Source organism: Cucurbita moschata, unplaced genomic scaffold, assembly GCF_002738365.1.
Source record: "Cucurbita moschata cultivar Rifu unplaced genomic scaffold, Cmos_1.0 Cmo_Scf00019, whole genome shotgun sequence".
Taxonomy (NCBI): domain Eukaryota; kingdom Viridiplantae; phylum Streptophyta; class Magnoliopsida; order Cucurbitales; family Cucurbitaceae; genus Cucurbita; species Cucurbita moschata.
In genome coordinates this window covers 537,942-558,326 of record NW_019268535.1, presented here as the reverse complement: position 1 = coordinate 558,326, position 20,385 = coordinate 537,942, and the positions used below count along the sequence as shown (strand labels likewise).

General features: G+C 36.6%; 3 protein-coding genes across 4 annotated transcripts; 2 read left to right on the top strand and 1 right to left on the bottom strand.

The window, feature by feature from the left end:
- The first annotated feature begins 6,720 nt into the window (after nucleotides 1-6,720).
- LOC111456741 (CDT1-like protein a, chloroplastic) lies at nucleotides 6,721-11,103 on the top strand. Its single transcript, XM_023098720.1, has 7 exons — nucleotides 6,721-6,831; nucleotides 7,315-7,516; nucleotides 7,760-7,879; nucleotides 8,177-8,402; nucleotides 9,050-9,824; nucleotides 9,904-9,994; nucleotides 10,878-11,103. The coding sequence occupies exons 2-7, from the start codon at nucleotides 7,338-7,340 to the stop codon at nucleotides 10,930-10,932; spliced, it is 1,446 nt and encodes a 481-aa protein (XP_022954488.1). The 5' UTR covers nucleotides 6,721-6,831; nucleotides 7,315-7,337; the 3' UTR covers nucleotides 10,933-11,103.
- Nucleotides 11,104-12,655: 1,552 nt separating this feature from the next.
- LOC111457264 (GEM-like protein 4) lies at nucleotides 12,656-16,283 on the bottom strand. Of its 2 annotated transcripts, none has more exons than XM_023099480.1 (4): nucleotides 15,855-16,283; nucleotides 15,702-15,776; nucleotides 15,298-15,572; nucleotides 12,656-13,019 (listed from the first exon to the last, which is right to left on the bottom strand). In XM_023099480.1, the coding sequence occupies exons 1-4, from the start codon at nucleotides 15,922-15,924 to the stop codon at nucleotides 12,837-12,839; spliced, it is 603 nt and encodes a 200-aa protein (XP_022955248.1). In that variant the 5' UTR covers nucleotides 15,925-16,283; the 3' UTR covers nucleotides 12,656-12,836. The 2 variants fall into 2 exon arrangements, with proteins under 2 accessions (XP_022955248.1, XP_022955247.1); XM_023099479.1 differs by having other exon boundaries at nucleotides 15,702-15,782; nucleotides 15,855-16,278.
- Nucleotides 16,284-17,811: 1,528 nt separating this feature from the next.
- LOC111457085 (DNA-directed RNA polymerases II, IV and V subunit 12) lies at nucleotides 17,812-20,311 on the top strand. The gene is made up of 4 exons (XM_023099227.1): nucleotides 17,812-17,892; nucleotides 18,076-18,137; nucleotides 18,412-18,504; nucleotides 20,140-20,311. The coding sequence occupies exons 2-4, from the start codon at nucleotides 18,098-18,100 to the stop codon at nucleotides 20,160-20,162; spliced, it is 156 nt and encodes a 51-aa protein (XP_022954995.1). The 5' UTR covers nucleotides 17,812-17,892; nucleotides 18,076-18,097; the 3' UTR covers nucleotides 20,163-20,311.
- The last annotated feature ends 74 nt before the right edge of the window (nucleotides 20,312-20,385 follow it).

The window sequence follows — 20,385 nt, the reverse complement described above, 5'->3', positions numbered from 1 at the left end:
TCCTCACTCCCTCCTCTCTCGTCATCCGCAGATTTCTCGTTCTTATACGGTGCGGATCTCTACAAGACACTGGCCTACGAGTTTAACGAACGGGAACGTGGAATATAATCGATGCCCCCAGCCTCGCCCTCATTTATCTAACTATAAGAAATCTCTCCTCACTCCCGGAATATAATCGATGCCCCCAGCCTCGCCCTCATTTATCTAACTATAAGAAATCTCTCCTCACTCCCTCCTCATTCTTCATCTAAACGGAGATTTCTCGTCTCGTACGAAGCAGATCCCTACAAGAATCGGGCCTACAGATTTAATGAACAAGAACCGAAAATATAATCCATGTCCCCAGCCTCACTCACATTTATCTAACCGAAAGAAATCTCTCCCCACTCCTTCCTCGTTTCTTTATCTAAAAGCCTCACTCACATTTATCTAACCGAAAGAAATCTCTCCCCACTCCTTCCTCGTTTCTTTATCTAAACAGGGATTTCTCGTCTTATACGAAGCAGATCCCTACAAGACACCGACCCTACGAGTTTAACGAACGGGAACGTGGAATATAATCGATGCCCCCAACCTCGCCCTCATTTATCTAACTATAAGAAATCTCTCCTCACTCCCTCCTCATTCTTCATCTAAACGGAGATTTCTCGTCTCGTACGAAGCAGATCCCTACAAGAACCGGGCCTACAGATTTAATGAACAAGAACCGAAAATATAATCCATGTTCCCAGCCTCACTCACATTTATCTAACCGAAAGAAATTTCTCCCCACTCCTTCCTCGTTTCTTTATCTAAACAGGGATTTCTCGTCTTATACGAAGCAGATCCCTACAAGACACCGACCCTACGAGTTTAACGAACGGGAACGTGGAATATAATCGATGCCCCCAACCTCGCCCTCATTTATCTAACTATAAGAAATCTCTCCTCACTCCCTCCTCATTCTTCATCTAAACGGAGATTTCTCGTCTCGTACGAAGCAGATCCCTACAAGAACCGGGCCTACAGATTTAATGAACAAGAACCGAAAATATAATCCATGTTCCCAGCCTCACTCACATTTATCTAACCGAAAGAAATTTCTCCCCACTCCTTCCTCGTTTCTTTATCTAAACAGGGATTTCTCGTCTTATACGAAGCAGATCCCTTCTCCCCACTCCTTCCTCGTTTCTTTATCTAAACAGGGATTTCTCGTCTTATACGAAGCAGATCCCTACAAGACACCGACCCTACGAGTTTAATGAGCGAGAACGGGAAATATAATCGATATCCCCAGCCTCGGCCTCATTTATCTAACTATAAGGAATCTTTCATCACTCCCTCCTCATTCTTCATCTAAACGGTGTCTCCTACAAGGCATATCCCTACGAGGCATCAGCCCTACGGGTTTACTGAACATCTCTAATTCATCAATTCAAATCTCACATATGATCGAGGGTATATTTGGTTAGTGATCTAAAAACAAATTTTTTTAAATGAAGTCATATTTCATGTGTTTCGTATTGTTTAACGAAAAAAAAATCAAGTTTATGATTTGAAATATGCATTTATTAGGAAAAAAAATTATAATTTTAATATAATTTCGCATTTAATCTTACAAACAATGATTGAGCTGCGTCATTTATTTTATTCATAAATGTTGACTCCATATTAAAATATAAAATTATATTCACATGCTCTTTGTTCTTCCCTCCTTTGATGTTATTTTTATTTATTTTATGTATTTTATTATATTATTATATTATTATTATTTTATTTTATTTTTTCTCGTTACACGCACACGTTTGGATTCACAAAGGGTCCAACTATATCAAATTTAATTATTTAAAATTTCCTTTTTATCTAATCGTATAATCAATTTTAATTAAAGATTTAATTAAATTAAATGAATAATTAATGACTTTAATTAACATCTTTAATTACAGTTTTATATCTTACTCTTTGAAATTTGATCGTCAATTGCTTCATTTAATTCAATTTAGTGTTGAACTGAAAAAAATATTAAGTAAAATAAAATTTTAATTGAAGTGAAATTAAAAATATTTGGCTAAATTATATATATATATATATATTCTTAAATTTTTTAAATATTGAATAATACTCTTAATTTTTTTTAAAAAAAATCTAAAAAATACTTTTACCTTTATTTTGAAAGGAAATTATTAAAAAAAAATTATTATTATAGTTCTTCAAAATATATTTTTTGATAAAATTTTACAAGTAACGTTAATATATTTTATTTTTATTTAAAAATAATATTTTTGTCAGTATATAGACAAAAATCGTCTATGAACACGTAAGTATAATCCGTATTTGTTGTAATTAAAAAAAATTAGCATTTAGATACCATTGATTATAATGTTTTGAAAATTGATTAATTGTTAATATGCAAAATAATAATAATTAATTAAATAAATAAAAAGAAAAAATGTATTGAATATAATTCAAGTGGGAGAGGCTGCTAGCACTGGAATGCAACGTAATCGCACTATACTTTTGGTGCTTATCCCACCAAACCCATTTAGCGATTGATTTTCTATTTTTTTAATTATTATTTTTTAAGTTTAAGAATAGTATTGAAAGATATTTTTATTAATTTAATCTAAAATAAATAATCATTTAGACAATTATGAGCCATAAAATTAAAATGGTATAATTTATGAAAGCATAGTGAACATAATTAATTAATAATTAATATAGTTTATCCTCTCCGAGTGGAAAAGTCTAAGTAACTTTTTTGGTTGGCTCCCGTTCCTTGTAACGAGGTCAACTCGTACATGGTTTTTTCTTTCGTTTAGCGAGATAACTTATCAGCTCTTTCGGCTCATAGTAGCAGTATGAAAAGCAGAATCCTCATCCTGAGTCAAGTCTGCATTGCCATACAAATCGACATCAGCCAAACCAAGAGCTCCTATTGTTTCTTTAACGAAAAGGGATCTAATAGTTTCGATAAAACCAACCTTTTTTAAATGTTGGAGTCGCTCTGCCTTGATCACCGTGGACATACGCAGCTCCTCACTTTACCTTCTCCTACAGTGAAAAGGAACGTTTCCTCACAATAAGCCAAGTACCTTCTTTGGTTGGCTCTCGTTCCTTGTAACGGGTTGCGTCAACCCGTACGTGATTTTTCCTTTCGTTTAGCGAGATAACTTACCAGCTCTTTTAGCTCATAGCAACAGTATGAAAAGCGAAATCCTCATCCTGAGTTGAGTCCGCATTGCCATACGAATCAACATCGGCCAAACCAAGAGCTTCTATTTTCTTTTTAACAAAAAACAGATCTAATAGTTTTGATAAAACCAACCTCTTTTTAAGGAAGGAGTCGCTCTGCCTTGATCACCATGGACATACACAGCTCCTGCTTTACCTTCGCCTACCGTGAAAAGGAAAGTTCCCCACGATAGACCCTCTCAGCTCCCGAACATCTTTTTATCGATCGAGAGAGGTACATGACCGTACAAGTTAAAATCTTGACATTCATATGGTATTAAAAAATTCAAATAGAAAATATAAATCTTAAAACTATTTATTAAAAAACTAAAATTGATTAGAATATTTCAAATATAAACACGGAATTTATAATAATAAAAAATAAATAAAGACCAAATTTATTTATTTATTTATTTTTACTTTAATAAAATAACTGAAGGACAAGACATCTGAAGTGTCCTTTTTTGTTTGATATTAAACACGGACCAATGAGAATGTTCTAGAATTTGGTCCAGTAGCCTTAAAGATTAATTAAAATAAATAAATAAATAAATAATGCATTTTATATGTGGAAAAAGCTGGCGATAGAATGTTCCAAACCATTGGTTACATTGAAAGACAACAAAAGCATAGTGTTGAAATAAATTAATTAAAATCAGTGAACGCAAAATAATAATTAAATTGCAATTTGTACGATACGAGGGTTTCTTTATCTAAATAAATAAATATATATATATATATATATATTAGTAATATGAATGAAATTTGTTAGTGGGGAACTCCGTACAATCAACAGCAATGGTCAATTATAAGTTTGAGAGATAATATAGAATTATTGATCAAATAATAATAATTCTAAATTTAAAATATAAATGTAATAATTGAACGTACTTTATATAATTTCATTATTTAGCATATTAATATACTTTATTTTTAGCTTGGCTTTATCTGTTCTTTAAATATGCTTTCAAATTTTTATTTTTTATTATTGGAAATTTGAATGAATATTAAAATATTTTCTTGATAAAAGATGAATTACAGTGATAAAAAAAAAAGGACATAAAACAAACACATTTTCTAAAAACAAAAAATCAAAAATAAAAAATTAAATAGTTATAAAAATAAATAAATTAATAACAATTAATCCTTTTAAAGCTAAATTTTTTATTTTATATTCAATATGTTTCTAAACTTTAAATTCCGTGTATTATATATAATTTTTATCGGTTATAAAATTTAAATTTTAAGATTCAATTGATATTCATACTAATATTTAAGGTAGAAGTGGGTTCTAATCTTGTTTTCGAGTTGATTGGGTTGACCCATTCAAAAAAATTTAAATGGCAAATCGAGCCAAATTTTTTATTCTTCAGAAATTCAACACATGTGTCGGAAAAAAAATCTAACCTGTTAGATGAACACGACTCTCTGTAATGGTATGATATTATCCACTTTGAGTATAGACTCTCGTGCCTTTGCTTTGGGCTTCCCCAAAAGGCCTTATCCTAATGGAGCTAGTATTCCTCACTTATAAACCCATGATCATTCCTTAAATTAGTCGATGTGAGACTTTCATCATCCAACATAGCCCAGTTATCCTTTTTAGCTTGTGAGTTAGGTAGCTTGAGTTGATCGGGTTATCGAGTCATATGATGCCTTTGCTTTGGGCTTCCCCAAAAGGCCTTATCCTAATGAAGCTAGTATTCCTCACTTATAAACCCATGATCATTCCTTAAATTAGTCGATGTGAGACTTTCATCATCCAACATAGCCCAGTTATCCTTTTTAGTTTGTGAGTTAGGTAGCTTGAGTTGATCGGGTTATCGAGTCATATGAAGACTCTTATATATTATATATTTTTAAAAAGAAAAAATATTATTAAAAAAAAAAAAAAAAAAAAAAAAAAAACTCTCAAAAGCTTTTTCAATTATCGTCGTATGTTACTTTACTTTCAATGGACAGATGAAAGACTGAAATTGACTGAACATAAAAATCCGTAAAATCCCAAAACACTTTCTTCTGTCTCTACGCCGTCCACGTCGTCGGGCCTTCGAAAACGAAAGCTGCACAAAACGACACCGTCCAAACCTCTTACAACGTCCACGTGGCGGCGTACGATTATGACACGTAGTCGAAATTCAAACGACTAATCGAACACACCTCCTAAGCGTTGAAATTCGAGCGTCCATGGGCGGCGGAAAAAGTTGTAAAATAAAATGTAGTTTGAATTAATAAAAATATTAATTTTATACCTTTTTGAAAAATGTGATTGCATTAATTTGGAGGTAATATATTCTTGAAATTTTAAAATTATATTTAAACTATAAAATAATTATTAATACCTTAAATTTGTTTAAAAAACTTCAAAATATCATTAATTTTTAAAAATATTTTTATCATGAATACATGTGTCAGGTTTAAAAAATACCATAAATTAAAAAAAAAAAACCATAATATCCTTAAAACTTGGTATCCATTGATGATGCCCTTTAGTTTAGCATCTACTTTTTTGCTTTGACGGCTCAGCACGAAGATGCTTACGAGACCCTACTCGAAAAACATTAGCTACAGGCGGCCAGAATTGGGAAGGATTAGGTAGGCGGCAAACACACAGTCGAGAAAGTAGATCCGGGGACAGGGTTACGCTGCTAACTCGACCGAAAGGTTTGGGCTGTGAACTAAAACCAGGTAGCTAGAAATCAAAGAGAGACCGTAGCTCAAATTATGAACCGATAGGTAGGCAGATGACTCTACCAAAAACTATAGAAAGAAAGTAGGTACTAGAGACAGAGGTCGCCTTCGTCATTGACACGTCCTTTACGCTTTGTTAGCTCTCCACGGTATGGGACAGACTTAAACATTATTAAATTACAATGATTAATACGAAGAGTTATCTTTTATGTTTAACAATTTGCCTACCTTGAAAATGGCTCAGTCGGATATAGGGTCTAGCGGCTCAGTCGTTGCATGGTGTCTAGTGCATCCCCGACTGCCCTTGAAAATTTGGAGGACCAAGTACCTTCCACGTTCGATTGTACTCATAATTGCATCAAGTCTCCAAGGGGAATAGCCTTTTGTCAATGGAACAACGTAGGCAAGGGAAGTCAGCAAAATGGATCTGTAACTCCAGGAAAAGGATTGGTTCTAAGGGATGGGCACGGGGTCCCTGACCTGAACCCGTTAGCTGTTGGTGGACTGATAGAGCTGCTTCCGTGGTGATAGGGATCGCTGCGTGCCAATCGAGGGACATACTATGAACAATTCCTTTATGGGCCGTCTCCGAACGTTGAACAACCAACTCAGAACTAGTACGGACAAGGACTCTTTAACTAAAACAAACCATTGCGACGAATGGTAACAATAATTCACATCAAAAGTGTAAATGGGCCTGGCCCATATCGCCCACTTTTCCCAAGAAGCAGGTTTTCTTTTGGGCCTCCAACGGTCAAAACCAAGGAAAGAAGAAATCATATATAAAGAGAGGGCCGCGGCATTCGAACCGAAGGCAAATTTCAATTGGAGGATTTTCCCTCCGTTCCAGTAATCATCTCCTCCGCCCCCTTTCCTTACCAGTTCCTCTTATTACTGCTACAAGCATTGATCCGCCATTGTTGGCTCAAGGTATTTCTCCCCTTTTTCTTCAATTTTTTACCCCTTTAATTCTTGATTTTACCATCAGTTATTCCCAGTAAGGTTTTTGGCTGTAGACCAACTGTCGTATGGAAGGGTTAAATTCTGTAGTAATTTTTTTTGGTTTCACTAATGTTCTTCACGACCATATGCTGTAATTTCTGGATGATTCTCCATTTCAGGCCACGTAACGGGTAATTGTGGAAAGAAATTACTCTATTAATTCACTTCTTCATTATTGTCGAACTGTTAGTTTAATTTCTGATAGTTTTCTGTCGTCTGTTGGTCCTGAAGTGATTTTAATTATGTGGTAGGATTAGGATAAGTTGGGGTAAATTCATATTAATCTTGGTTAATAATTTTAGTTTTCCTATTAGGATTTTTCGTTAATTCTCGAATCCGTGTGATGTATTCGATAGCTTTGATCGATTCTCGGAGCGAATTTTGATCTTTTATCGGTTTCGGCTATGCCAGTTTTTGATTCGATCGGTTGAAGAATGGGTGAAAAAACATGTGAAGATGGTAGCCATGATGTTTCAGCCATTGAAGCTAATCCGGTTCCATTTCCGCCACATAAGGAAGGAGTTTCCGGTAACGTCGTATGTATGACACCGGAGAAGGGAGACGAGTACTCGAAAGGAAAGTTGAAGGAAGGAGGGATCAAACATCAAGAAAAGTGCGTATACTTTTACTAGATGCAACGCCTAAAACATTCGATGTTTAGATCTTGTTTCGATTCTCGAGCTTTGTTAGGCCTACTTCGTTTTTCTTCCTAAACGTTCAAATGTTTTGTTTTAGTTCTTAAAATTTTATATTAAAAACTATTATAGTATGATCGATCATGTCAAACTTGAATGATTCTTAAAACGAACATTTTGTTGCTATAGATTTGACTTAAACTCGATTTGATTATATGCAGATATCAAAGCATTGTAGAGTTCTTTACTTGCTTGATTTCCTCACTAAGGCTGCTTGGAATGCGCAAGAAGCTATCTACGTTTCACAATGTATCCGGTCAGGTGTCGGTTATGAGTAAAAGGTATATCGTAGCGTTCGCTAATGAATCTACTGAGCTTTTTTACTGCTATCTCGTCGCATTTAACCGATCAACGACGATCAATTTATTAATGTTGTGTCTGAACTAATAGTTTCATTGGGTAGGTGAAACAAAACGGTAGGTTGAAAGAAAATAACTCGAAAACGTGTAAAAACTTTTACTAGATTTCGATGCAAATCGAAATTGGAACGATCGAGGAAATGGACCGAATAGGTTCAATTTGATTAGTTTTGTTCGTTCTTGGTTGATCTAAGTTGATTCGTTTCGTTTCTTTCGCAGAAAGTTTTTACACAGACATCTAGCACAAATAGTGTATTTCATTCCAGAAGTTGTGACTATTGATAAAGTGACGATTCATGACAAGAAAACGTCATGCATGAAGTCGGAAATGATAATCAGTCTTCGATTAGATACCGTAAAAGGTCACTCCGAGCATTCCGATTTTCTGGCATTACACAAAGTTTTCGCTTCAAGGGTAGCAAAATTCTTTGTCATGCATCCAGAGGTACTTTCTACATTATAATAAATTGTTCGAGTTTAGAGATATTTTTCTAGCGACCTAGAGATTAGACGGTTTAGATGTCTTCCATGGTCATGAAAATTTCATAGCTTAAACCTTTGCCTCTTAGCTTTGGGGTCGGAAAAACCTCTCGAGCAGTAGCACGGATGGACTATGAGTCATTCCAGGAATGGGCTGCATAGAGATGCCTATTTAACCCTCGGAACCCTGGCCCCGTTCAGGAAATGAGTGAGAGAGTGGAGAGAGATTTCTTTCTATTAGCTAAACAAGAACGGGGATTATATTCTCCGACCCTTCTCCCAACCTCGACCCCACCAAATCCCTACCCGTTCATTTTTTATATCTAAGGTATAAAAATAACTTATATTATATTATTTTCTCCTTAAATATTAGATTGGAATATGGAAATTATCCATTAAAAAATTCTTCGAAATGTGTTTTTATTTTTAAAAAAATTCCTTGTGGGATCCTGATCCTCGTTAATTCTCTACGGAGAATCTCCGTTTTGATTCCTACATAGATAAATGGAGAATTTTGTGGAGATGGGAATCATTATTTTGTTACATTTGTGACCGTTTTACTAGTAAGCATCTCGTAATTTAACTATTTTTCTCATTTGGTTTGGCAACCAGAAAAGTGAAGTTCCGGAGGCGGCGCTACCGGAGCCCTTCAACCGGAGAAACATTACGTTCTCTCTCGATCAATCGACCGATGATTCTTCAGAAAAATCTGAGCCAATATCCGTACAAACCGAGTTGTCCTTTGAAGACCCTTATCCACAGTCAACCTTCAAGAGACATTTCTCTAAGAAAGCTGTTCCTAAAACAGAGCTATCAGAGCCTATTACATCTTCTGTTGTTGGTTTGCCATCTGCTCCAGCTTGTAGTCTGAAAGAGGAGGAAGATAAAAACGATAATTTGCTCGAAGATCTTCCCGTGCAGTCGATCTCGCCTCGAGCCACTGCTAATTCTTCTGAGAGTCCTGTCGTCAAGCCTGCAACGTCTGGTTCTAGCAATATAATAACACAAACCCCGGTACAGTCGACACCGAAAAGATCGATGCTACCGAGTTCTGATGTGAAAATGAGGAAAACTGCAAGTGTAGGAAGTTTATGCAAACCTGCAAAAAGGTTTCTCAACTTTTCTGGCATGGAAGGTGATAATGGTCCATTGAGTTTCAGTGTGGATGATTTGCAATGCTACGATATCCCGGAAAAGAGAGATTTCCATTATGAGCGTTACCGAAAGGATTCTTCGAGTGGACGTGTAACTTGTGAAGAATCATCTTGCTTGCCCGAACTTGTTCGTGTTATCTACAACGTTTTCAAGTCTGTAAATTGCGCTTCGATTACCAAGGAGGAGCTGGTGCACAAGATTATAATGAATAGTCTTGATATTACAGAGCGAAGTATGTATGGTTTTTGTACGTGATTTTGGACATGAATTTGGTTTGAATTTTTGCTCGACTTTTACGTGTTTTCTTGTAGGAGAGGTGGAAGAGCGGATTGAGCAGCTCGAAAAGTCGGTCCCGAGTTGGATCTCCAAGAAATTGACACCGAGCGGCGATGTTACTTTCAGGTGAATCATTCAAATAACTTTTGTAACCTATAGATATGATTCCCAAATGGTCTTCTTTGATACAAGATTTGCCTGATTAGGATTTGTGCATATATAGGAAAAATGCTTCATATAGGTTTCTATTTTGCTGTACATGGGTACTAAGAGGGGTGTAAGTGGATCGGATCGGTTTTTTGAGTCGAAACCTACATTGAACCAACCCGAGGGCAGCCGAGTTTTTAGGAAATAAACAACCGGTCTCCAAAGCTACATTGAACCAACCCGAGGGCAGCCGTGCTTTCGGAGAGTAAAAAACCAGTTTCCAATCCTACATTGAACCAACCCGAGGGCAGCCGAGTTTTTGGGAAATAAAACCGGTTTCCAAACCTACATTGGACCAACCCGAGGGCAGCCGAGTTTTCAGGAAATAAAAAACCGGTATCCAAACCTACGTTGAACCAACCCGAGGGCAGCCGTGCTTTTGGAAAGTAAAAAACTGGTTTCCAAACCTACATTGAACCAACCCGAGGGCAGCCGTGCTTTCGGAAAGTAAAAAACCAGTTTCCAATCCTACATTGAACCAACCCGAGGGCAGCCGAGTTTTCAGGAAATAAACAACCGGTCTCCAAACCTACATTGAACCAACCCGAGGGCAGCCGTGCTTTCAAAAAGTAAAAAACCGGTATCCAAACCTACATTGGACCAACCCGAGGGCAGCTGTGCTTTCAAGAAGTAAAAAACCAGTTTCCAAACCTACATCGAACCAACCCGAGGGCAGCCGAATCGACAAAAGATGTATAGCTTTACTCGAACTGAACCCCACAAACTATTTTTTTCGATTTCGTAATCGAACGAACCATGAATGCATTTGTATAGCTTCTAACAACGCTATCACTCTCTGCAGCATTAGCGCCAAAGAAGACCTAGAATCAGTGGTGGCAAAGACTGCTCCAGTTTGAGAAGCTCCCAACAAAAGGGTCACCACATTGTGTTGTTATGTTTTGTCTGTAATGCTAATTTCAGCGATTGTTCTTTAGAAGTTATTAAAGGCACCTATGTTTTACACATCTTACCTTACATAATACATTCAAATCAAAACAGCCCCACAAGAGTTATTTTTAATCCGTTTTTGGGACTAGGGGTGTTCGAATGACCTAATGATCCAAACTTCTCGGACTACTTAACCCAAGTTAGATTTTTTTTTTCCGGGTTGGATTGAATTTTTGGAAAACAAAAAATTTGATCATGTTCGTAAGTTTGAACTTTTTTAGTTGAGTCAACCTGACTAGCCTAACCTCTACCTTGTAGACTTGTTTTAAAATTGTGAGGTTGATGGTGATATGTAACGAGTTAAAGTGAAAAATATCTACTAGCGGTAAGTTTGAGCGGTGTGCCAGCAAGGATGTTGGCCCCAGCCCCAAGGAGGGTAGATTGTGATGTCCTACATCAGTTTGAAAGTGAAACGAAGCATTCCTTAAGATGTGTAACCCTTTCCTTAATAGAAGCGTTTTAAAATTGGGATGCTGACAGTGATATATAATGAGTTAAAATAGACAATATCTATTAACGGTGGGATTAGGCTGTCGCATGAACACGACCACAAGGGTGCAAAAAGTTTGACTAACTATTTAAAACTTATATCTACCCAAGAATATGACGTGTCGGTCTAAGACCATGATAGGCTCAAAAAATATTTTGAGTATTAATTTTGATATATTTATATTTTTTAATATAAGCTTTGGTCAAAAACTGGGTTATTCAATGTGGATAATTTCCATAAATTCGGTGATATAAAATTGCTAACCCATTAGCACCGGCATGTAGTCAAATATTATTACTAAAAATATAAAAATAGTCGAGCTAACCCATTCTTTATATCTTCTCTCATATTAAAAACAATAGTTGAATTATACGTTTGGTCAATAAAAAAATGACTAAAATATGAGAGTAAAATACAAAAGGAAAACTAAATATTTCACCTCATTCAACCCCAATACTCCCCGATAGTTTGATTGGTCTTTTGCCCCTAAGTTAAACGATTCACATGTCAATATCATGTTTCTTCTGGCTTCGCCCCGTTCAAGCATAACTAGATGGTTGTCTTTTGTCCCTATGCCCAAGTCAAACGAACGATTTACATGTCAATATCGTTGTGGGTCGTTGTGGGTCTCCACCTGAATTTCTTCTGGTTTCGCCCCGCTCATGCATAACTAGATGGTTTGATTAATCTTTTGCCCCTATACCTAAGTCAGACGGACGATTTACATGCCAATACTGTTGTGGGCCTCCACCTGAATGTCCTTTGGCTTCGCCCTGTTGAAGCATAACTAGATGGTTTGATTAGTCATTTGCCCCTATACCTAAGTCAGACGAACGATTTACATGTCAATACCGTTGCGGGCCTTCACTTGAGTTTCTTCTAGCTTCGCTCCTCTCAAGCATAGTTGACCATCTTTTGGATCCGTACAAGCATGCTCATACTCGAACCCATCTCATAAGATCAAGGTTGGTGGGTAGGTGGGTGTGGGAGAACTAAAAACGCTAAAATTACATCTCTATGATCTCATAAAATCTCATATAGTTGTGATTTGATAAAATGTTCAAAAGGGATAATTCATGAGAATTTTATTACATATAGACTAATTCAAACACTTAAAATTTTATCGTTCTCAAACGACCAAATTTGTAATTTAACAAATATATATATATATATATTTAACATGATTCAATCCAACTAGCACTCATTGAATCTTACAAAATACAGAACAATCCCTTAGAGACACTAAAGATGTGGCTTGTGAAATCCCTAAGAATTTTCTAACTTTCAAAAAACCACACCAGAATGTGATGCAACCATCTTCTTTCAACATCTGTGAGCCATGGAAATGGCCTTCCGGAGACTTTTAAATGCCTTCTCATATCTCAAGAATCCCATAAACCAGAAATCAAAGTTGTCATCCGTCACCACTTCTATATACTTCATATCTGGCTCACTAACATTCTCGCTTTGGTTGGCCTTTATGACCTTCTTTAATGGTATCATAACCTGCACAAAATCAAATCACACCCCACTTATACGAACACGTTTGAGAGTGTTTTTGGAATGATCAAAGTCAATTTAGTCATCTACAAAATCACTCACGAACATGTCCTAATTGCTAGAGAAATTCTTGAACTTTGGAATGGCTAAAGATGTTCTCGCCTCCCCTATTCGGGCTGGAGTTTGAGAGTGTTTTTGGAATGGCTAAAGATGTTCTCGCCTCCCCTATTCGGGCTGGAGTTTGAGAGTGTTTTTGGAATGGCTAAAGATGTTCTCGCCTCCCCTATTCCGGCTGGAGTTTGAGAGTGTTTTTGGAATGGCTAAAGATGTTCTCGCCTCCCCTATTCCGGCTGGAGTTTGAGAGTGTTTTTGGAATGGCTAAAGATGTTCTCGCCTCCCCTATTCGGGCTGGAGTTTGAGAGTGTTTTTGGAATGGCTAAAAATGTTCTCGCCTCCCCTATTCGGGCTGGAGTTTGAGAGTGTTTTTGGAATGGCTAAAAATGTTCTCGCCTCCCCTATTCGGGCTGGAGTTTGAGAGTGTTTTTGGAATGGCTAAAAATGTTCTCGCCTCCCCTATTCGGGCTGGAGTTTGAGAGTGTTTTTGGAATGGCTAAAAATGTTCTCGCCTCCCCTATTCGGGCTGGAGTTTGAGAGTGTTTTTGGAATGGCTAAAAATGTTCTCGCCTCCCCTATTCGGGCTGGAGTTTGAGAGTGTTTTTGGAATGGCTAAAAATGTTCTCGCCTCCCCTATTCGGGCTGGAGTTTGAGAGTGTTTTTGGAATGGCTAAAGATGTTCTCGCCTCCCCTATTCGGGCTGGAGTTTGAGAGTGTTTTTGGAATGGCTAAAGATGTTCTCGCCTCCCCTATTCGGGCTGGAGTTTGAGAGTGTTTTTGGAATGGCTAAAAATGTTCTCGCCTCCCCTATTCGGGCTGGAGTTTGAGAGTGTTTTTGGAATGGCTAAAAATGTTCTCGCCTCCCCTATTCGGGCTGGAGTTTGAGAGTGTTTTTGGAATGGCTAAAAATGTTCTCGCCTCCCCTATTCGGGCTGGAGTTTGAGAGTGTTTTTGGAATGGCTAAACATGTTCTCGCCTCCCCTATTCGGGCTGGAGTTTGAGAGTGTTTTTGGAATGGCTAAAAATGTTCTCGCCTCCCCTATTCGGGCTGGAGTTTGAGAGTGTTTTTGGAATGGCTAAAAATGTTCTCGCCTCCCCTATTCGGGCTGGAGTTTGAGAGTGTTTTTGGAATGGCTAAAAATGTTCTCGCCTCCCCTATTCGGGCTGGAGTTTGAGAGTGTTTTTGGAATGGCTAAAAATGTTCTCGCCTCCCCTATTCGGGCTGGAGTTTGAGAGTGTTTTTGGAATGGCTAAAAATGTTCTCGCCTCCCCTATTCGGGCTGGAGCTCGAGAAATTCTTGAACTTTTTAACGGCTAAAGATGTTCTCGAGAAATTCTTGAACTTTTTAACGGCTAAAGATGTTCTCGAGAAATTCTTGAACTTTTTAACGGCTAAAGATGTTCTCGAGAAATTCTTGAACTTTTTAACGGCTAAAGATGTTCTCGAGAAATTCTTGAACTTTTTAACGGCTAAAGATGTTCTCGAGAAATTCTTGAACTTTTTAACGGCTAAAGATGTTCTCGAGAAATTCTTGAACTTTTTAACGGCTAAAGATGTTCTCGAGAAATTCTTGAACTTTTTAACGGCTAAAGATGTTCTCGAGAAATTCTTGAACTTTTTAACGGCTAAAGATGTTCTCGAGAAATTCTTGAACTTTTTAACGGCTAAAGATGTTCTCGCCTCCCCTATTCGGGCTAGAGTTTCACTTTCCGGGCAAAGTCAGAATTCAAAGCAGGGGTCTAATACGCCGCTTTGATTGTATTCGAACGAAAATTTTTGCATCACATGGTGCTTAAAGTTTCAAAGATGCCTTCATCAAAATTCTGGATATGTATTAAGCAGAAAAATTCCAGAGACTTTTAGCTTGTTCAATCACTTTGTTCCAACAAAAAGTTGGGGATTTCTTTGAAAAAAAGGACTACCCAAAAATATTCTGTATCTATCTATGAATGTTCAATTCCAATCCTAAAATCTTTAGAACTTTCCATTTTCTGCAATCAACAGCCAAAAAGTTCTTTAAGTTTCTATCAAAGATGCTTTAAATTCCATTTTCTGAACGCAAAACTTTCTTATGAACATGGTTAAATCAAATCAAATCAAATCAAATCAAACATGATTTATTTGCAATCTCCTATGATCCACAGCTGAAGGCTTAAATCTAAAGGTTACCTTGTACTGAGTTTTGATCAGTTCTCCAGTTGGTGAAGGGAAAGTGATACTTTGCTCACTGCAGAAAGCAACCCTGTGTGTGGACATGAAAAGAAGCCCTGCAATGGGTCCTGCGCTTGTTGATAAGTAACATTGAGAGGCCTTCAAAAGCTCTTCTCCTTCTACAATCCCAAAAGCATGTTTGAATATGTTCTTTCTACCACCTTGTCGTATAATTTTTGCCCCTAATCTCAATTTTCCTTTGGCAGTAACCGAGAATTTAGGCCCCAATTTAACTACAGATTCACAAAAAAACACAAAGTTTACGCTGATTCAATCATAATATATGCGATAAATTTCAGGTGGCATTTCTACAAACAGGTGGTGTGCAATAAATTTGGACAGCAAAAACTTTCGATCCTTACCATGCTCGTAAATTCGAAATACAATTCCGCCTCGTTTCCTGATTAATTGCTTCTTGTGCCCCAATTTTGAATGATCTTTACCTGCAAAAATGAAATCTCCATCGATTTAGATGAACAGAGCGGCGCCAAGATCGAGAGGGGATTGATTATTACCGTAAGAAGAGGGAGAGCCATCGGAATAAAGAGGTACGCGCCTTTCAGGCGTTTTCTCGAAAGAGTTCATGAGAGGGCTTCGAACACCAAGACTTCGAAATCGTGGTCCGCGGCCACCGGCCGGAATCGCCTTCCGACCGAGAAACGACCAACGGTACAAAGAGATCAAAGAATCGACCTGTAATTTATGAAATCAATTCCTCCTTGAAATTCTAACTTCCATCGAAAGAAACGGGAGAATTTGTACGTCGAAAATTCTATTTTCTGGAAAGAGAAAAATTCGAATCAGGACATTGAACAAGTGGAATTAAAATAGCGCGGAATCATCGAACAAGCTTCCAGGCAATTTCGTCAGCTTTGAACAACAACTTCTCCTGTTTTATGACGAAAACAAAAATCATGTTCAAAATTGATTTCGTGTGAAAAAAATCAACGGAAGAACATAGTGAAGCAGCAAGACGACAAGGAAGCAAGGACGAGTTGATTATAACCCGGGAAACTATTTAATTAGTACAAAGCTTCATTATTTAATAAAATACAAAACTTTATAATTTATCTAAATTAAGCCAAAAATACAACTCATAAATAAATATTTTAATATAAATAGAACTCACAAATTTACTGACAAAATTTAATCTTTTATCTTCATAAATAATTTCTATAATTTTAATTTTAGTAAATTATAAAAAATTATTCTAAATTTTAAAATTATAGAGACTAAATTTTAATTTCTTTTAATATCATATAAACAAGAATAAGAGAAAGAATGAGAGATATTATTTTTAAAGCTAAATGGGCATTTTTGAAGAAAAAAATTATTATTTATATTAAGAATGAGAAATATAAATAGAATTGAAATTGATGGTTTGTTCTGATTCATATTCATCCGCTTTAAATAGAATAGAAATAGTCACTACTAAATAAAATATAAAATAATTAAATATTGAAAATAAAATAAAATATACTATAAATCAAATTATAAAGAAAATAATATTAAGATATAATATCTAAAATATATTCCATAAATAATATATTCTCCGAATATTTTATCTCAACACTCTCCCTCAAGTTGGAGGGTGTATGTTAATTACATTCAACTTGTCTTTACGTGTATAGGTCAATAACACTTAAGTTGTCTTTACAAGTGTAGATCAATAACACCCAAGTTGTCTTTGAGAAGAGAGTGTAGGTCAATAACACCCAATTTGTCTTTGACAAGAGAGTGTAGGTTAATAACACTTTTGTCTTCCCAGTAGTGAAAATAGAGAGTGTAAGTCAATAACACTCAACTTGTGTTTAGGAGTGTATATATCATCTTGAATACAAACATCTCGAGAGGTTGTGAAAGAAAATACGAACATCTTGAATATGCTACCTTTGAGCTTGATGAGAAATTTGAATATACTTATTGCGATGGATGATCGGCGGTTGTAAAGGCTTCATTGATTGAGTTAGGGTTTGGTATCAACCAAACCTTAACTCAAGAGGAAATTTTTTATATTTAAAAATAAGAAGATCGATGCTTTGATACCATGTTAAGAATGAGAAATAGAAATAGAATTGAAATCGATGGTGTGTTCTCATCGATATTCAAATCGTTTAAATAAGATACAAGCTAGTAACTAATACCTACCAATAAAGCAAATATAAATTAATTAAATATTGAGAAAAAAACAAAATAGAAAGAATATTAAGATATAATATCATATAATACATAAATAATATATTTTTTCAGTATTATATCTCAACCATTTAATAATAAAATTTTTTTAAAGTCAATTTACAAAAAAAATAAAATAAAATAAAATATTTGAGAGTGGTGTGGTTAAGCTGAATTTAAAAATAAAAGAAGAAAATATTTGAGAAATTGCCCGCGAAAGTCTTCATATCTACACGTGGCATACTTTTATTGGCTGATTGTTTAGGGTTCTCGCCTTCAACGGATTTCAATTTTCCACAAGTCCGTCCTTTTTTTAAGTCGACCAGCGTCGACTTTCCCTCACAATCAATTATCGAGCGCTTCTTCTTCCCGCGTCTGGTACGTTCCTCTCTCTGTCATGGAAATTGTTGCGCTAAACATCTCGAATCATCACAATTTTTGTGGGGATTTCGTTCGTATTATTTCAGTTTTCCCACTCATATGTTTAAATTTGTACTCTATATCGACGATTTCGTCTTATTTTACATCTTCTCATTATTCTATCGATAATTTATTTGGCAGGAAGTTTTTTGAAGTTTGACTCATGGATCCTCAACCCGAACCAGTGAGCTACATATGTGGAGGTGCGGTTGTTGTGTTTATTGATTCCATGCTTCAAAATCTACTGAATATTTAGGTTTTCAAGTTTGGTTCTCGTGTGCATCCTTTAATCAGTGTATAGTTACTTTGATTACATTAAAACATCGGGAATCTGGAAGTTTATTGATTTGAGTCTATATTTTTCGCAATCGAATATACATATATATCTTAGAATCCAGTAGTTTGAGTATATATTTACAATACTTGCACTAAATATTCACCTATGTTTGGATCTTGAGTACTGTCGAATTGGTGTAGATTGTGGAATGGAGAACACTCTGAAGCAGGGTGATGTTATACAGTGCCGAGAGTGTGGTTATCGTATTCTCTACAAGAAGCGCACCCGTCGCAGTAAGATATATTTGTTTTTTTTTTCTTTTACTCATGAATGTGTCGTCTCTATGTATGATATTTCCGTTAATGTTCTTAATTTCCACTGATGTTTGGAATTTTAAGTGTCGTCCATGAAGTTGTTTCTGACTTTCATATGCTTGGCCATAAATTTTCGATGAACTAAGAAACAGTGGCGGGATTTTTAATTAATAGTAGAGTAAAAAAAGTTTGGTGGGGCGGGAGCTAGTGTAGCGGCCCAAGCCCACAGCCGGTAGATATTGTTCTCTTTGGGCTTTCTCTTATGCGCTTTCACCCAAGATTTTTAAAACGAGTCAGCTAGAGAGAGAGATTTCCACATCCTTATAAAGAATGCTTTGTTCCCCTCTCCAACCGATGTGGGATCTCACAATTCACTCCCCTTCGGTGACCATCGTCCTTGTTGACACTTGTTCCTCTCTCCAATTGATGTGAGATCTCACAATCCACCTCTCTTCAGAGCCCCACGTCCTCACTGGCACTCGTTCCTCTCTATAATTGATGTGAGATCTTCACCGCTAGCCTCTTAGTTAAGTCTTAGTTAAGTTGATGAAAATAAGTCCTACCATTGATACAACTTTGAAAATAAGGTTAAACACTGTGATTGATACTTGATAAGCTTTGGACAGTTTTGTATTTTGTTGGTCTAATTCTAAAGTTGATTGCATTGCGTTTGAGATACCACTTCTCATAAGCTCATCAGCTACCTTTTCACTTCTTGTGTATTTATTTTGCATTCCCTTGATCACACTATCAACATCCATTCTCAATGCTGTCTTCTTCGTGATCAACCTTCATTTCCCTTCTTCATAGTTCATTTGAAAATTCCAAAAATGGATCATCTCAAAATTCATGTTAACATCAGTTTGTTTTGACGTTTACGTAGGTTGTAGTGATTTAGTATAATGTCCTAACGTGTTGTGTTTGAGCGAAATCTCTTCTCGATCTTTGGTAGTAATTGACTGAAAAAGTGCCTCTTGGGGTACCCCTCTTATGACTTGGGACGCTCTAGCGCGTTTTAAGCTTTGAGGGGAAGCCCAAAAGGAAAAGCCCAAAGAGGACAATATTTGCTAGTGGTGGATCTGGGTTGTTACAAATGGTATCAGAGCCCGACAACGGACGATGTGCCAGCCTTCTCGCTGTTCCCTAAAGGAGGTAGACACGAGGTGGTGTGCCAGTAAGGACGCTGGCCCCATAGGGGGTGGATTGGGTGGGGGTCCCACATCGATTGGAGAAAGGAACGAGTGCCAGCGAGGGGTGGGCCCCGAAGGGGGTGGATTGTGATGTTCCACATTGGTTGGAGAGGACAACAAAACACCATTTATAAGAGTGTCCAAACCTTCCCTTCCCTAGCATATATGTTTTAAAGCTTTGAGGGAAAGCCCGAAAGGAAAAGCCCAAAGAATAAGAGTGTGAAACCTTCCCCTAGCATATGCGTTTTAAAGCCTTGAGGGGAAGCCCAAAGAGGACAATATCTACTAGCAGTGGATCTAGGTCTAGGTCGATACAAAAAAATATGGTCTTTTTTATTTACTACATTTAAAGAAAGCATGCATCTTTTACTACTTTCTGTTTCCTTGGTATTTGAAGCTAATCCGAATTGTTCTGTTTTTGCAGTTGTTCAGTATGAGGCCCGCTGAAATGCCTTATTTGGCGATGGTTTTTTAGTATCATTGAATATTTTGTAACTCTCTCGTAAGGACTTCATAAGGATTCTTCTCTGCAATGCAAACATGAACATGATTATAGCGCTAGCAATATAATAATATAGTCGACTATTCTTCCCTTCTAATACCACTATCCTCGTGAGATAAGTTAGACAAATACCTGAAAACTATTCTTTGTTAGAAACCACGACTCTTT

Excerpts from the sequence above, each read along its gene's own strand:
- LOC111457264 (XM_023099479.1), bottom strand. The coding sequence starts at position 15,924 with ATGAACTCTTTCGAGAAAACGCCTGAAAGGCGCGTACCTCTTTATTCC. Across the intron at positions 15,573-15,701 it reads ATTTCGAATTTACGAGCATG|TTAAATTGGGGCCTAAATTC; the intron begins GTAAGGATCGAA and ends GTGAATCTGTAG. Across the intron at positions 13,020-15,297 it reads TGATCAAAACTCAGTACAAG|GTTATGATACCATTAAAGAA; the intron begins GTAACCTTTAGA and ends GATTTTGTGCAG.
- LOC111456741 (XM_023098720.1), top strand. The coding sequence starts at position 7,338 with ATGGGTGAAAAAACATGTGAAGATGGTAGCCATGATGTTTCAGCCATT. Across the intron at positions 7,880-8,176 it reads GTGTCGGTTATGAGTAAAAG|AAAGTTTTTACACAGACATC; the intron begins GTATATCGTAGC and ends TTTCTTTCGCAG. Across the intron at positions 9,995-10,877 it reads AGCGGCGATGTTACTTTCAG|CATTAGCGCCAAAGAAGACC; the intron begins GTGAATCATTCA and ends CACTCTCTGCAG.
- LOC111457085 (XM_023099227.1), top strand. The coding sequence starts at position 18,098 with ATGGATCCTCAACCCGAACCAGTGAGCTACATATGTGGAG. Across the intron at positions 18,138-18,411 it reads AGTGAGCTACATATGTGGAG|ATTGTGGAATGGAGAACACT; the intron begins GTGCGGTTGTTG and ends GAATTGGTGTAG. Across the intron at positions 18,505-20,139 it reads CAAGAAGCGCACCCGTCGCA|TTGTTCAGTATGAGGCCCGC; the intron begins GTAAGATATATT and ends CTGTTTTTGCAG.